The sequence below is a fragment of the Coturnix japonica genome, chromosome 1, assembly GCF_001577835.2.
Source record: "Coturnix japonica isolate 7356 chromosome 1, Coturnix japonica 2.1, whole genome shotgun sequence".
Taxonomy (NCBI): Eukaryota; Metazoa; Chordata; class Aves; order Galliformes; family Phasianidae; genus Coturnix; species Coturnix japonica.
Genome location: NC_029516.1, coordinates 108,353,316 through 108,370,838, shown reverse-complemented (window position 1 = coordinate 108,370,838; position 17,523 = coordinate 108,353,316). Strand labels below are relative to the sequence as shown.

Sequence of the window (17,523 nt, the reverse complement as noted above, 5' to 3'; positions counted from 1 at the left end):
AGCTACTTTAACTGACCAGAATAAGTCAACATGTCTGATGAGACTTTGCTCTTATCACCTTAAAAACTACAGGATTTAGCTCGATGCTTCTCAATCAAGTAAAAAGAAATGAAGAAAGTAAGATAAAAAATAGTCAGGCAAAATTGTCAGCTTTCAATGTTTACTAAATTAATTACATTTGGGACAGATTTTTCTTGTAATATCCACAGAAAATGAACTCACCTACTGCACTGGTTTTCTGTAGAAAAGTAGATTTGAAAATCATCCGAGTTATCATGCACGTAAAGAAAACAACATCGTTCATCAAACTTGGAAATACTGTAAAAAGAAACACCAAGAAAAGACTGTTTTGGACATAACTATTAGAAGAAGCAGAAAAAAAGCGGTGGTAATTTTTAATTTAATTGAAATCTCTAACAAATACATTTTTTTTAAAAAGCTATATGCAATTATATTAATCTTCACTATACCTAGAAGCTTTGCATTTATTTATATCCTAGGGACTAAAACCCTACCCCAGTTTGATGAATGTCTAAGCTACTGTTTATTTAGGTAAAATGCTGACTTATATCAAGTGCTTTAAGGTCTGTTGCTCTTCTTCCCTTCCATCTTCACATATTTCTATCAGATTTCAGGGTATCTGTTGATACCTCTATAGAAAGTGAATTGTTTTGACAACAATCTAGATATGAAATTTTTTTATTTAAACTTGACCAATATTTCATATTTTTATACGTCCATTACACTCACAATAAAACTGAGCAGGGAGATCCTTCACAGTATATATTTTTATGGCTTTAATACTAATAAACAAGTTCTAGGATGACCAATATTTACTCTAAACTGCAGTAGTAATTCTAAAAAAGTGATTATTTATTGCATATTGTGCCTTTCCAGTGTTACAAATAGCTCATCTAAATGCATTGAAGCTAAAAGCAGAGGCCATAAAACACAACTGAAATACAAAAGTAAACCCAGGAATGAATCTCTTATCATTTCAAACACTTCAGTATCATTCCACATAAGTGCCAAGCTATGATGGTTAAGGAACAGACATTATTTTTATGCATTAAATGAATAAAAGCATTTTTATTCTTGTCTGGTTGCCTTAATCAAACTCTTCCAGATCATACTTGGTCACTGCTGAGGCTGTTAGTTAAAATACATGACAGTATATTATAGTAATGGAGCAGGACATTATAAGACCAACTTTCTGTAGCATCATTTAGGGCTGTACTGACAGATGCTCCAAAAGATTAAAATTGTGCCAGAAGATTTTTTTTCAGAAATATTTGAAAATATGCTTTGTCATTCTGTAACTTGGTTCTGATATAGCAACTCTCGCAAAGAAGGCAAACATATACCCGGCTCAAGAACAAAATGACAAAGCAAGATGATCCTTCCACAAGCAAATGTAAGACAGACAACAGAGTAACTAAACACGGTATTATAAATAGTGTTATACCTGTGACATAAAAGTAATTTCAAAAGTATTACAATTTCAAGCTGTCATTTAACTAGCAAACATGCAATTCCTCTAAATATAAATGGATTCCTTCCTTGAGCTTTGTAATCCCCAGAGTGATTAAGAATCATGGCAAATGAATAGCTTGCCTCCCTTTAATCAGAAGTTAACTTTCTCAGTCATGACTGATTTGTGCGATGTGTTGACCAGAGGTGATTAATGTGTTTTAGAAATGGTTTGCTTAGTTATGCTCAGTCAGCTCCTCAGGCTTGCTTCTGTAACGATAACTTCACATCCACTTACACTGCATTGGAGTAACAGAAAAAAACACATCGGATTCATTAAAACTACAAACTGCTCTTGGAAGCAAATACAAAAGACATGGGAGGATCTAAGTCCACACTCAAAATTACAGGCTTTCATAGCAACTACCATTCACCTTACTCAGAATTTTATTTCTATTTCACTGAGCTTATTAGCTTAAAAATTATTCAAGTTCACAGATGACAAACCTGGGACTTAAAATTCAAATGCTTATAGTGATAACTGTGGCCCTGAAAGCCCCTGCACTGAGAACTACAGAACACCTTAGGTAAGTAAAGTTTGTCAAGCTCTTAAGCTTATGCCTTTGTAAAAGTGGCTCCAGCAAAGAGCCACTTATGTCTCTAAAAAGGCCCAATCTACCAATGTAGTAACTCACAAGCTCGGATAAATAAAGACTCATCTCACATCTTTACTCTGTGCTTATGGTTGCTCCAGTCCTAAACTACAGTCTGCAAAACACAAGCAGAGAGCAAGAATGCCATAGACACGTCAGGATATAAACACAGATGAAGGCTTTATGACACATAGACTTCATTTTGCTTTCTCTCCTGGTTCCTCATCTCTTGCATTTCTAGCAGCAAAATATCCCAACTTGGAAAATACATAGAAGTTTAGCCCAAGTTTAGAAAAGCAGCCATACAATTGAAAACAGGGAAATCTACAAGAGAATACATAAACAAGTTCTAAAGGTGTATTTCTATGTGAAATATACAGCTCTGCCCATGGGTGGAAAGGAAAATTCTTCCCATTTGACATTTCAAGCCAAGCTGGACAGAAGCAGCTTTTATGACAGACAATGCACTGAAGAGACTTGAAACAGAATCCAGACTTCCCACTCAAAAGAAACACGAAGCACTCATTAAAAAAAAACACTTTTTCAGAATCACCAACCTTATTCCCCTTATGGAAGGAGCTGTAAAGTTCCATTCATGAATCTGTTTCTGTGAAAAACAGAACTATATCAGATTAATACAGACACTATTTAACTTTACTATCAGAAACAAAGTTACAGCATAGTAAACAAAAAGTTTTTCTAACATCTATCTTCAATTATTTCCTCCTTCCTTTTTTATTTTTATTTTTTTCTTATCCTCCAACTTTCTCATAAGAATTGTTGCTGTTTTACTCACTTGAGGAAAAACAAATGTAAACATTACAGGATGGAAAAAAAGGAAATATTTTCTCAAATAAAATTAAAACAAGGAAGAACAACAACAAAAACAACAACAACCAAAAAAAACCCAAACCACTTCAATTACAATTTACACTATGTTTTGACTTAATCAATTTTTCATATAAAAAATTAAAGCAAACTATGCCCTAGTTTTAGCAAAGCTAGAAGGGAAAGAATACTTCATGTTTCTTCTTAGAGAAGTATTGAGCCAATAAAGATAGAACAGGGAGAGCACACTGGAAGCAAAACAAAAGAAGGACAATCTGCGCCTTGGAATGTAGCCCCCCCAGAGATCTCCCTTTAGTAGCTGAATTGTATTTAGCATCACTAAATATACACCAAGAATTTGTTCCTTAAAGGAGAGGTGCACCAGGCACATTCACTCCAAGTAGTGAAGGAGCACAGCATACTGAAAAAAAAAGGTTCACAGATCCAGGTAACTATGTAGTCTCACTCTAACATGCATCTTTTCTGCACTTCACCTCTCCACAGTTTTAGTCTCCACCTACACCATCCTGACAGGAAGTGCTGGTCAAACACATCCCAGTGTGAAATCAAAGTTATTTCTTTCTCAAAAGATTATACTGTCTATATTCCTTCATTAATCTCTTGAACTTTATCCATCCATATTTCTTTCCTAATCTCCAGTATCTTATCTAGTAGTTTTCCTTGTATAAAGTCCATTTTCACATCTTCACATCCAAATCTACACATAAAAAAGTGAACCTAAGCGTTATGAATCAGAATACGTGAGATGCATCTGCTGACAGTTTTACCATTTCAGTTGGAGAGACATGCCACAAAGAAAGAGATCTCTCATCTTCTTCATTGTTGATTGAAACATATGCAGGCTGGTAGATTTTAGTTGGTTCTATCACCAAAACCTAAGAGAGAGAATATTTTTCCTTAATAAAACAGCAGGTAGCACATGACAACATCTTCAGTAAATGCTAATGCTCTGGAACAGGCAGTAAGTAACCACAAAGTAAGGCCTAAAAAGTTTCCAGGGAAGAGAGGAGGGCAAAACAAGGTAGGAAGATGTTGCGTTCCCGTGGCCAACCAAATGGTATGATAATAGTTTCTACTAGAAGACTTAGAAATATTTCTTTACAATCATTTTAGTTCAATGGGTAGAATGTTTTTTTAAAAGTACAGGTTTACAGAATACAGGGGTTTGGTTCATGCAATGAAATAACAGGCAGTTAAACATTTAAGTATTGTACTTAGAGTTATCTAATTCTGGTGATATCCGGAAACATAAGACAAACAAAACTTGTTTGGACATAACATCTTACTGGAAATCTCAGTCCATTAGTTGTTTCTTTCGTTGCCTCAAAAATTATATCTAGCCAGAAATTCAATCTTTCTTGTTTAGGAGAATGTTCTATGGTGAATTTCTTGAAACGCTGAATTAACATCAGATTCTGAACTAATGATTTCAAGTACCTAGAATGTATTGAATTAGTGAGTTAACAGAGAGATAACAGAATTTAACCAGATTCTAAAAGCACTTCACTTAGACATCAAAAAAAGTAACTCCAAGTATAACGTGAAGCAAAATCAAATGTACCTTAAAAACTACCATGAAGGAAAGGCTGATTTTTACACATTTCTGAAAGAACAGCTAACTTAGCATAAACCTTAAGTCACAGACTCACTTAGACATTCATAAACATCTTACTACAAAAGGGTGCAGTCACATGAATAGTTATGTAACAGTTGTACATGATATTATGAGGCAGAAGATGGCAGGGGCAAGATCAGCGGAAATTTAAAATCTGAAAATCATTGTTTCACAAGGAATTGTCACTGATTGCTAAGTTCCTTCCTACAAACCTTGCTGCAATGGGGCGTACAGCCAACAATAATGGATAAGTTACTTTCTTACCATTTCCCTTTCTTTTCCAGAGTGAAAGAACAGAGTATAACATTAGTGTTACAAACAATCTACAATGGAAAAATCCAGTTAAATTAACGAAGAGTCAACAGGATTGTTTTACTTCATTTATTTCCCAGAACTACAGCCTTCTACTACATACCATACTGGAGGTTTCAGCGTAAATAGTTTCTCTGCTGCTTGAACTGCTTTACTGACATCATTAGCCAACATGCTCACACTGAAGAACTGTCCCACGTCCCAGTAATTGTTCATTTTTTCTAGGCTCCCTTTTCTTCCCAATAAACTGTTTAACCGTACACCTGAAAAATTTCAATTGAAACATTTTTCTAGCAATAAAACACTAATATACTAATAAGTCTATCAATAAAAGTCTAACAAGATTTGATTCAGCATGAGTGATAAAAATAAAGAAAAGCAAATGTTCTCCAGAAAAAATATAAATACTGTTTAACACAGAGGCTGGGTCTGCAAATAACATCCCCAGCGTAACTGAAACAGACAGAACTCCTATCACATATGATGCTGAAAAAAATCTCATGCTATTTGCCACCTGATTCTTAGTGTAAGCTGTGTACCTGTTCTCTCGAGCTGTTCACTGACTGAAAGAGATCACTGGCTACAGGTTTATGCAAATCCACCCCAAAGGAAAGAAATGGGAATGGTTAAAAACCACTTCTGCATTCCTCACCTTTGTGGTTAGAGTATGGATTTCAAACAGGATCTGATTTCAAATATAGCTTTGAAATTATGCTATTATGCTTCTAAGAAATGTGTATCTGTTTCTATCATACAGTTTTTTAAATAAACTTATATTGGTGGGTTTTAGCTATTGTCTACATGAAAGATATGTGTAGAAGTAGTTACTGTCCTGATAGATCTTTCCACGTGATCTCTCAGACAACAAAATCCTGCAGATTCTTCCACGATATCCCCAAGGAAAGATGAAACATACTATGTTACTTAGCCAGCTATACAAAGGGATAATCTCTGTGGTGCAGGAGAGGCAGTTTATGGATAGTGCTGAAGACAGTTCTTGTTCTCCTCCTACAGCTGGAGCCCTTTAGGTGCACCTCATTACTAGCAAGTTGCACCAAGTCAGCAAGATATTAAGTGGTCCTTCAAGATCCCTGTGTTTTAGGCTGCCAGTGGGGACCTGTCACTAAAAAGCTTGAACCATGTTTCTATCCACACAGCCCACCTCAATAAACATTCTGTTTTCTTCACAGGGACAGGGGCAAAAAACACATCCAAGGCTCTATGAGTGGATGCTTACCTATTTTTCTCAGTTCCATTGAGCTTTCGAACTGCTGTCCTTCAACAAGTAGTAAAACTGCAAGGTTAATTCCTGAATACAGTGTTGACTGAAGTTCAAATCCTTTGCGGTACCTGCAGAGAAGAGTTAAAAGCTCACATCTCACTGAATAATAAATACTGCAAAGTTTGGGTAGCCATTTTAAGCTATTAATTTACTGGAAGGACTATAGGGCTAGTTCATGCCTCTGATGCACTGCAAAGAACACTTGGAACAAAGAAATTCTATGTCTTATAATGAGAAAGAAAAACTTGTTCAGTTATATGTCCTGCTACTTTCTGTAATTTTGTGAAAATAAAACTTAAACTGGTTTCTGCTATAATCTTACATGCAATAGAACATGTATGGTATTATTCATATGAGAAAAGCAATGGAAGTATTAGTCTTCAGTGCAAGTTTTACAAATAGGCTCCAAGTGCTTTTTTTTAATGCTTCACACTCATTAGAGGTCACTGAGATACTGAGAGAGTGCAGTTATATTATTGTTCCTTAAATACAGTGGACTTTTCTATGTCCTAGAGCTGCAAGGTAGGCACCATCCTTGCACAAAGCACCAACATATTCCCCACAAACTCACTTGCTTTTTGTTTTGGCCCTGAAGCAGATTTTCTTTGAATAGAGTTAGGTGAATCATCCTATATTCATTGTATTCACTCTATACAGAAGCAAGGAAATGTCTCCAAATACCTAGCACTCAGTAAATCACTTACTCAAATCAAACCATTAAAAAAGTGGAAATGAAGAACTTTTGAATTTCTATATTGAACAGCTCTGTTTTTCATAACTGTAAAAGCCTGGAGACATTTTTAAAGAAAGATTTTGGGCTTTCTTTGGTTACCATTCAATGGCACGATCTCGACTGTTGATATCTTTACAGTCAGAGTCAAGAAACATATCCTTGTAGATCCTTCCACACAAGCAAAACATATCTGGAGCAGGGTGATCACACGTCTGCAGGACCTGAAGCATAACTTGTAGTGCCTTCTCCCTGTCACCTGCATTATTTCTTCTGAAATCAAAGACAAAGAATAAAATTAACAACTTCAAATCTCAAACAGTAACTGCAAGATGGTGGAATAGTGCTTTCCTCTCCCTATCCTGTAACTCACCCATCATTACTACATACAGACTTCATTTACAATTGTGCTTGCATGTTGGTTGGTTGATAAAAAAAAAACTAAAGTATTCTCATATAATTGGACCCCTACTTCTAGCTCATCTAAGTACTGATTTAAGCCCATAATTCCTCAATGGAAGAAAATCTGTAATTCCACACAATTCCTCCTCATGTAAGCAGACAGATTCTGCAGATACTCCAGTGACAAACAAATGCATGTTTGGTGATCATTCCTGAAAATACTCATATAAGTTGACCATCTCATTCAGCTGTTGTCATTTTTATTCTTGAATCCAGAGGCTCCAGAGCCAGTACTTGACAATACTGAGTACAGGAGAAATCAGGTCAATTCTACTTCAGCCAAAAGAGTGATAGAGCTCAATATGGTGACTTTGAACTACAAGAAAAATAGAAGTTTAAAAATGACCTGTATTTCTCTCTTTATATTCTTCATATTGGAGAAAAATCTGGAAAACAACAGTTGTCATAAACCAAAAATATTTATCTGCAAGAACAAAGCATACAGCTTCCAAATTTAATAGCCTCTTCAAGAAGTTGTTTAATCATTCAAGAGTCTTAAAAAATTTACCCGTCTCTTTTCAGAACTGTTTCCAACTTCCTGATCCTTACCCAGATATCTAAGAACAGGTTTACAGGTACTGTGACATACTTTGTCAAAATATCACAGATAACAATTTCTGGTAAATTTAGTATTTGCATGTCCTAGAAGGATTAATTTTTATCGTAAAGTGGCTCCTTAGGTAGCTTGCTAATGCATTAAAACCAATAAAAACACACTGCAGCAAAAACAACAACCAAATAAAAAATCCCTCAGGACTCTATGCACATTAGGTATCATATCATCATAGTATCATAGTCTCATGTGGGTTGGAAGGGACCTTAGGTGATGGAGAATATTTAATAACAAATTTGTAGCTGTCTTTGCAGGAGTTATGCTAACTCTAATGCCAGTGGCATACAGTAAACTTTCAAATCAAGTGCTTGTATATTTTTAACACATTTTTTTCTTCAGATTGAGAGTTGCTCTGAAAGTAACACTGGTCATCTCTAATGAGCATTCAAGGAGAAAATTTATATCTTTATACAGTTTCACAGGAAATAAGAAGAAATTAAAAGTGTGGGGGTATATCTATAGTACTGGTCAACATGCTTTAACCAAACCTGTTCTGAACCTACCAGAGTCTCTGAGACAAGTTTCACTATTGTTAATATGAACAAAGAGAATCACAGAATCGTTAAGGTTGGAAAAGACCTCTAAGACCATCTAGTCCAACCACCAACCCATCATCACAACCATGTCCACTAACCACGTCTCTCAGTGCTGCATCCACACAGTTCTCGAACACCTCCAAAGATGGTGACTCCTGGGCAGCCTGTGCCAATGACCCACCATTCTACTGGAGAAGAAAATTTCCCTAATATCCAATTTGAACCTACCCTGGTGCAACTTGATGCCATTCCCTCTCATTCTATCACTGTTACCTGGGAGAAGAGGCAGAACTCCACCTTGCCACAACCTCCTCTGAAGAGTTGTAGAGGTTTTAAATTACATTCAAAAGTTTCTGGAGAACAGGTACCAAAAGACCATATCCAGTGATGGTATGAGTCTTGTTTCCTCAGATATACCAAAACCAACTCCTTAAGTGGAGGCTACGTAAAGTGACTGTACTCATTTAGTTAATAATATTTCTATCAAGCTATATTTTGTAGGGATCTTAAACTTGGCTATTTTAGAAGTAACACAGACAGAGGACAAAGAAAGAGACAACACCTTGTGCGTATTAAAAAAGAATGACAAAAAAGAAGACAAAAAACAGCAGTGAAAGAAGAAAGTTGGGTAAACAGAACTAAACCAGGCCTTACACTATAAGTCCAACAGCTCCCAGTAAGCAAATGTCTAACATAGCCATAGAATTCAGCATGTGCTCAATCTTATGCTGAAATAGCAAGAAAAAAAAGACCGCTTCCAAGACAAACAGACTCACCTATGTCTTGTGCGAAAACAGGTTAAATATTAATGACATAATAACATTAACATGTGTTATATATTGATTGAAACAGACTTACTTTAAAGAAAAAAATGCAATGTGTAAAGCAAGACTGCCTAAATAGAAAAGTGCAAAGGTTAAATCTTCTGGATTTCAAAGCATGAACCTAAACTCATGGAAGAAAATCGTAGGAGCATTTCAAAAAAACACGAACTAAACAAACAGCACATTAAAGTACTCAAAACAAAATTAAATGTTTCTGTCTCCTAGCAGGAAACATGTGATTTATTCAGTTCATAGAAGGTAAGAATCGATTCTCCATTAAAAATATATTGTTCAGTGCTAAAATTTTCTTAAACAACTATACAGTAACTCAACACAAGTTATTATTAAACAAAATCAGATTATATCCATTTGTATAAATGCTATTTCTCACAGTAGCATAACTTGATGATTCTGCAACATAAAGCAGCAAATCAATTACAATAATCTGCAAATTTAGGAAAAGTTATCACCTTCTAAAGCAATCCCAAAAAGAGAAGACTAACTGTGAGAAGAAACAAGCAACTGGAAAAACACATACTTCAGGCTGCAAGTAACTTGTCAACATGAAAATACACTGTTTGCTAAACGAACAGTACAGTACATGGTCCAGTGCACTGGACCATGATGTATTTTCACTTCACTTTCACCCACGCTTCAGGATCTGCATGTCTGATGGTTTAGAATTTGTTTTAACATGTCCTAAAAACAGATCTGTGACACTATCAAGGCCTATTTGGCCTTGCAGTACAATGCCGTAGAAGGGATTACCATATATCCTCAAGGCACTGACTTCTGTTTTTCTCACCCACTATCAATGACATGAGCTTCCCCGTGGTTCCCAGCCCCCACTTAGAGCCATAGCAGAGCGAATCACACAAAGGTGAGTTGGAAGGGACCTGTGAAGGTCAGCCACTGGAATCTCATGACATGAGCAGAACCACTGCCCAACAATGAATTTTGTCTGAAAACCTGCAAGGATGGGATGCCTCTTCGAGCAGGGAAAGCTGAAGCACTGTGTGTTATGATGGGCAGTCATGGAAGGAAAGCAGAAAATGTTATCTTTATTGCAGTAAATTGGTTCATCAAATGAGTCACACTCAATAAAGCAAATCTCCTGAATATGAATTGCAGACAGGACTCACAGCATTTTACTGTTCCTGGGTTACAGGCCAGCTTGCACTGAAATATGTACATTCTTCATGGTACAACACACTCTAATCAGTTTAGAGAATAAATACTAATTTGAAATAAGTACTTTTCATTGTCATTGAAATAGGTACTTTTCATTGGCAGTCTTCAATGTAAGATTTGTTAGCCTTTTCATGGCTGGGATATGATGCAGCTTTAAAAACTCTTCATGTACATACAGTGAAAACACTGTTGGTCTTCTTGATTGCTTTGGATGGTTCAGCAATTCCTACAATAACTTTTCCTGAGAATTCTTTCAAAACAAAGTTTGCCCTTCCAAAGCATAGTTCAGTGATAAATGAGTTAGAAAATGGATTAATACTACCATTTATTCAGACACTACTTTAAAACAGAACACATAACATGGGAGAGCTGTTAACAATATTATTTTTTTTTTCTTTATTAGCACATCTTGGTTTTCTCAGTACAAACTTTGCCTTGCTAAACCTAGCACAGAAAATAAATAAAGCATAATCAGGCTAAGTTATAGAAACACAGAGTATTCCAAGTTGGAAAGGACCCACAGGGGTCATTGATTTTAACTCCTCAAAACATGATAACTGCAAGAGCCACTGCCAGTTGGGAAATAACTTGGAATTACTTCAAAATACTACGATAACTATGAAAGCATCCCAGTATTCAATGAAATACTAATACCACCAGACACACATAAATAAAAGATAGGAATTAAGAGGAATTAAGAGAATTAAAAAAGAGAGAAAAAAAAAAAAAAGAAGAAGAAGAAGAAAAAAAACAAAACACTAATTAATTAGAGAGAAAAGACCCGTTTCATTGAGAATGCAATTCAACTGAAGAACCATCAAAATTCACAATAGTGGATGAGGAAACAGCCCCAAACTGGGAGCTGAGACTAGAACTACACTTGTAGGCCTCTAGTTAGTCGTGACAATGGAAAAAAACTAGCTTCTTTTTTTCCTTACTTATGCTCTGGATGTCTTGTGCAAACTGCTTATACAAAATGAGGAACCTCATGTTGTGGTTTTTCTATATACAGGTAATCAGAAAACAGAACATTTCAAATAACTCAGTGCTTTTCAAGGGGAATAATTTACTTTGGCTACCATTATTCACAATCAGTAACAATTTTCTATTTGCACTCTGTTACTCCCTTCACTTGCTAATTGCTTTTTATGTGTGTATTACATACGCTGCTTGTTAAAATATGCATGCTGAGTTTAATAACAGTGACTGCAACGTCCTCATCTCTAACAATTAAAGATATAAATGCCCTGGTGTGTGTGCCCCGGTGGCGCAGTGGTTAAGGACGCCACTTTGCAACACCGGAGGCCCTGGGTTCGAATCCCCTGTGGCGCAAGTGGTAGAAGTGCCGCTCTGCTACACAGAGGCTCGAATCCCGGGGGTTGGACTCGATGATCTCTAAGGTCCCTTCCAACCCGCACCAGACTGTGATACTATGATACTATGATGAAATGCCTGGGAAAGAAACTGACATCTTCACATCAATGACTTTATGCCTGGTCTGAATTTCACCTTACACTAGCCAGAACCTACCCCGTTTTGAAAAACATTGGCATAACCTTTGACAGAGATAATGAGGGGCCTGGAGCACCTCTTTCATGAGGAGAGGCTGAGAGAGCTGGGGTTGTTCAGCTTGGACCAAACTGAGAAGGGGTCTTATCAGTACTTAATGAGGAGTCAAGCACATAGGGCCAGACTCTCTACCATGGTGCCCTGTAACAGAACAAGAGGCAACAGGCACAAACTGGAACACAGGAAGTTCCATCTGAACATGAGGAAGAACTTCTTTACTGTGAGAGTGACAGATCGCTGGAACAGGCTGCCCAGAGAGGTTGTGGCATCTCCTTCTCTGGAGATATTCAAAATCCACATTTGACACTTTCCTGCATAATCTGCTGTACAGATACTGATTAAGCAGGGGGTTAGACTAGATGATCTCCAGAGGTCCCTTCCAGACCCTATGATTCTGTAATGTACTTTGTTCCAGGCAGGAACTACTTTGTTCCTTTCAAGGAAGCTACTTCATGAATACATACACATAAACCAAGTAATCACTTGCAACTCTACTATGCTGAACTTTGTGAGATGTTCAGAATCAGTGACTCAGAACAGTCTCAGCCTGATCAAAATACACTGGCATCAATGAAATCTTTCACAGTTACTCCAGTGGCCTTTGGAGCGGATCCTTATCATCTGCACTACAGATTTAAATATAACCTTGTTTGAAACAACAGTATAATGAAACATCCTCAAAAAACAATCCTTACCTGTTTAAAGCAAAAGCATAATGAAACTTAATGTTGTGTTGATCAGCCAGGTCACAGGTAGGAAGCATTTCTAATGTTTCTACCAGCTTCACCATAGCATCGTAGTCCTGGGAGGAATAAAACAAAATAAAAAATGAAAAAAAGAAAAAGAAAAAAAAAAAAAAAAAGGAAAAAAAAAGGAAGACAGACAGAAAGACAGAAGCTTGAGATCACCTCCAGCAGAGGAAAGTATCACTAACCTAAAACTTATAATGACTGCTAGCATCAGGTGCAATGCTGGACCTTCTGCTCACCAACTTGAGAAAAATGATTGGTGACATCAGGATCCAGAAAACTAAGGCCTAACTGGAACCGGGCTTGGCAAGGGGCACAAAGAGGGATAAGAAAGGCTTCTCTAGGTAAAACAACCAGAAAATCAAGTAGGGTGTATCCTCCCCATTGTGCGATACAAGAAGGTTCATAACAACGAACAAGGAGAAGGCTTAGATATTCATCAACATTTCTGCCTAAGTCATTACTAGCAAATCCCTTGCACACAGCCCTTGAGTGGATGGTTTGGAAGGTGGAAACTAGGGGAGCATCACTCCTCCTGGTGTAAACTAACATCAGATTAATGATCTCCAGAGGAACCTGAACAGCTGTAAGTCTAAGGATCCCAAAGAAAAGCATCCCAGAGTCCTGAGGGAATTAGCTGATGCAGTTGCCAAGCCACTGTCAAGGATATTTTAGAAGTCATGGCAGTCATTTGAAGTCCCTACCGACTGTAAAAAAGACTATGTTACACTTAGTTTTAAGAAAGGTGGAAATGATGAGCCAGGGAAGTACCAACCTGTCAGCCTCACCTTCATGCTGGGGAAGATCACGGAGTTTCATGAAAGCTACAATAAAGCACATGAAAGACAGAGAGGAGAATGGGAGAACCAAAATGGCTTCACCAAGGGAATCTGTTGCTTGATCAATGTTGCCACTGTTTATGATGGTGTAACTGCATCAGTGGTTGAGAGAAAAGCCACTGATGTCATCTATCTGGACATCAGTAAGGCCTTTGACATGGTACCTTACTACATCCTTTTCTCCAAATTGGAAAGACACGGATTTGATGGGTGGACTGTTCAATCCACAAGAAACTGGTTGCGAGCTTGTGTCCAGTCAGTGGTGGTCAATGGCTCAATGTCCAGTTAGAGAACAGTAACAAACGGTGTCCCATAAGGGTTGGTACTGGGACCGGTACTCTTTAACATCTTCATCAAAGACACTGATAGCGGGATTGAGTGTTCCTTCAGCAAGTTTGCAGATGAAAACAAGCTGTGTGGTGCAGTTGGTGCACCTGAGGTACAGGATGCTATTCAGAGAGACCTAGGCCCACAAGATCCTTATGAGGTTGCATAAAGCCAAGAACAGGGTGTTGCACCGGGGTCATGGAAACCTTTGCTATCAGTACAAGCTGGGGCATAAAAGGATGGAGTACACCCTTGCATGGAAAGCTGTATTAGCCATCAATTTGCCCTCACATCCCAGAAAGCCAACTATATCCTTGGCTGCATACAAAGAAGTGGGGCCAGCAGGTCAAAGGAAGTGATTCTGCCCCTCTGAACTCTGCAGTTCAGAAATCCAGTGTGTAAACTGTGCTTAAACAAAATCAAGAAAAAACAGTGTACCTACTTTTTAAAAAGAAATCAGTGTTTCACTCAGTTATAGTTAACAACTTGGACACTTCTGGTCAATACAGTGGTCAAAACAAATCAATTTTATTAGTTTCCACAGTTGACTTTGGGGAGAGAGAGAAAAAAGGGACAGGGAAGAAAAAAGCAAACATCCCACTTGGATGAGCTTTTATTATTCATATACTTTAAAGGAGGTTAAAAATAACAGAAAATAAACAAGAAAGTCTCCTAATCGGTGTCTCTTGTTCATAAGTAAAAGAAATAAGAGTCTACAGTCCCTTATAGCTTAGTAGACAAGTCAAACTGTTAGTGCAGAAATTGAGGGTCAGCTTTGAATCACTCTATAACAAACAAAGACTTGAGAACAAACAAGTTCCAAAATCCCATAGTAAAATCATCTTCTTAAGTCTTTAGAAACATACCTGTATATCTCGGTAAGAAAGAAGCAAGTTTATGACAATGTCAGAAGTCAGCACTTCAGTATTATCCATACGAAGCTTAATTCTAGCCAGCTCCTTAGCCAGTTCATCTCCTTGGTACTTCTCTCTAGCCTTTCTAATATCATTTAGCAGGGTTTCCTTATAATAGGCACTGAAGAAGCAAAAGACAGACACAGAAAGACTTTTAGATATTTTTTATGAAGCAGAACCATTTAGGTTAAAAAAGACCTTCAAGATCCCCAAGTCCAACCACCAACCTGACCTACTAAGTCCTATCACTAAACCATGCCCCTTGGAGCCACACATCTTAAACACAGTGATGGGGACTGAGGAATATCAGAGGTTCTGGAGGTGAATTAATTGTAATTCATTGTTACCATGATGTAACATGGACATCCTTGAGAAGGCTGATAAACCTGTCCACCAGAGGGACGCAAAGTGGCCCCAGGATATTGTCCCAGCTGGGCTGCATATACTCAGAAGCTCTTCTTTGGGCATCACTTTCACAGCAGAAGTAGTCAGCACAAGGGGTGACAACGTATGGAATGAAATAATAATTTCCACTGGAAGCCTAAAAGAAAAACAAATGCAGTTTAGAAAACAATTTTAAGTGGAAATACATTTGTGTCACTACAGGAACTATTTACAGTCAGAAAAAAAAAAGCTGGATTTGGGTTGGCACAAAAGGAAGTTTTAGTTCAGTGTTTAACACAGGATTTGCAAGCATTAGAATCAATGGATTTTGTATGGAAGAGTTACAGATACTAGCAAGTAATGAAAAAGAGTCTGGATCCATTCAGAAACAGTACAATAAAACCGTTCACCCCAAGGATGGGGCACCACAGCTTCTCTGGACATCCAAGCCAGCACCTCACTCCCCTCTGAGTAAAGAATTTTCTCCTAACAAACATCTCTCCTAAAGCTCCACTCTCATAGTTTAAAGACATTCTCCTTGGCCCTATCACTATAAAACTGGGTAAAAATTCACTCCCTTTCCTGTTTATAAACTCCATACATAAGGCCGCAATGAGGTCTCCCCAGAGCTTTCTCTTCTCCATGCTGAACAAGCCCAACTGTCTCAGCCTTTCTTTGCAGGACAGGTGCTCCAAGCCTCTGATCATCAGAAGAGCCACTACTGCATGCTGCCATTAAGCATATATAATTAATTAATTAATTAAAAAACCCCACACCTTGAAATATCTAAGACTTTTAACACAAAAAAAAATCCTTACTAGGCAATAGACAGTGTAAATGTGATCAAGATGCTGAAGGGGGTGAGGAAACAGGAAATGCCTTTCAGAAAATACAGTTAAGTTCAGATTCAACTCTTCAGGTCCTGAGCAAGACCCTAAAGGCAGATAACTAAGACTAGAAAGACTGGTATCCTCTTTCAAACTGCAACCATTGTCCACTGTTTAAAGAAAAGTAAAAACTCAGCCAAACGATGCATTCAGAGTCATTAGATATGAGCCCCAAAGCATGGGACAGTATAACACGGATAATGCAGTCAACTACCACTGACTATCTATTGTCACCTTGAGGATACCAAGACATCAAATGTGTAAAAAAACATAACTTTTATTTTACTTCAGATAATCTAAAGCTGCAGTGAAGCCGCAGCCATTTAAAACCACAGTGGACACTGGGAGAATGGTGAGAGGACTGAAAGAAGGAATATGAGGATGGCATGTTTTTAATATGCATTAAGAATCTACAAGACAAAAATAAACTGTTCACAGAAAATAACAGATCACAGTATTCAGCTACTGAAAATACAGACAGCAAAAGCCTGTTGCTGATCTGGATTTGGAAGGACTTAGAACTTTAAATAAGGAATCAAAACACTGTATGCCCCTATAGACACACTTTCCAATTTGTGGCCATTCCACCTATGTATAATCCAACTGTGACAAGTTTATATCTTTGTGGTTTATACATGCCGCCCATTGGGTTGGTTGATTTCAGGATTATTAGCTATCTTAAACATCTTACTAAGAGAAATTTTTAGGTTTAAGAAATGTATAAGTTTAAAAATAAAAGAAAGACAGACTGAATAAAGAAATAAAAAAGGAAAAAGGAAAAACTCTCAGCATATAACATATGTGCTAGCAGTGACACTTTTGTGTTTAATCACAACTCTCATCCACCAGAAAAAAGCCCAAAGTAGGAACATATAAAAAATTACAGAAAATACCTGCAAGTAAGTTGAGAAAGGGATGTGCTTCTTAGAGGAAAAGGGTGGAAGGAATTAAGGACAGAGTCAGGTCTTTGCTGAAGTAGTTAGGCCTGCAGAAGCCATTTTAAGATCTTGGCATGATGGGCCAAATGTAGTGCTTTTTTCTTAAAATATTCCTCTAAGTATTTTGTTAAGGCTGTTAAAAGTGAACATTTGACCTTAATAATGGAAGCAGTTGTGGGTTGTTGTTTTTTAAATCATCCTGCCACAGTTATTCTGGTCAAACTACCACTTTGTGACAGAGACACCATACTAGAATTTAAGGCCTATTATTTTGAATGTTCAGTAAAATCTCTTCATCTTCAGAGAGGGAATTTTGCCTTCACAGCTAACAACTCGACTATTCCACTCCAGCCATGTAGTCCTTTTTGCCAGTCACTCA

The 17,523-nt window shown here is 37.4% G+C and overlaps 1 protein-coding gene across 4 annotated transcripts in view; it reads right to left on the bottom strand.

The window, feature by feature from the left end:
• MAP3K15 (mitogen-activated protein kinase kinase kinase 15) overlaps positions 1-17,523 on the bottom strand; it is a 61,836-nt gene that overhangs the window by 21,922 nt on the left and 22,391 nt on the right. For all 4 annotated transcript variants that reach the window (XM_015886264.2, XM_015886275.2, XM_015886284.2 and 1 more), the window contains 10 exons: positions 15,283-15,476; positions 14,888-15,056; positions 12,802-12,908; positions 7,014-7,184; positions 6,137-6,249; positions 5,003-5,162; positions 4,259-4,409; positions 3,740-3,847; positions 2,681-2,730; positions 223-318 (listed from right to left, as the gene is read on the bottom strand). In XM_015886264.2, coding sequence (XP_015741750.1) covers positions 223-318; positions 2,681-2,730; positions 3,740-3,847; positions 4,259-4,409; positions 5,003-5,162; positions 6,137-6,249; positions 7,014-7,184; positions 12,802-12,908; positions 14,888-15,056; positions 15,283-15,476 — 1,319 coding nt within the window. The remainder of the gene's footprint in view (positions 1-222; positions 319-2,680; positions 2,731-3,739; positions 3,848-4,258; positions 4,410-5,002; positions 5,163-6,136; positions 6,250-7,013; positions 7,185-12,801; positions 12,909-14,887; positions 15,057-15,282; positions 15,477-17,523) is intronic.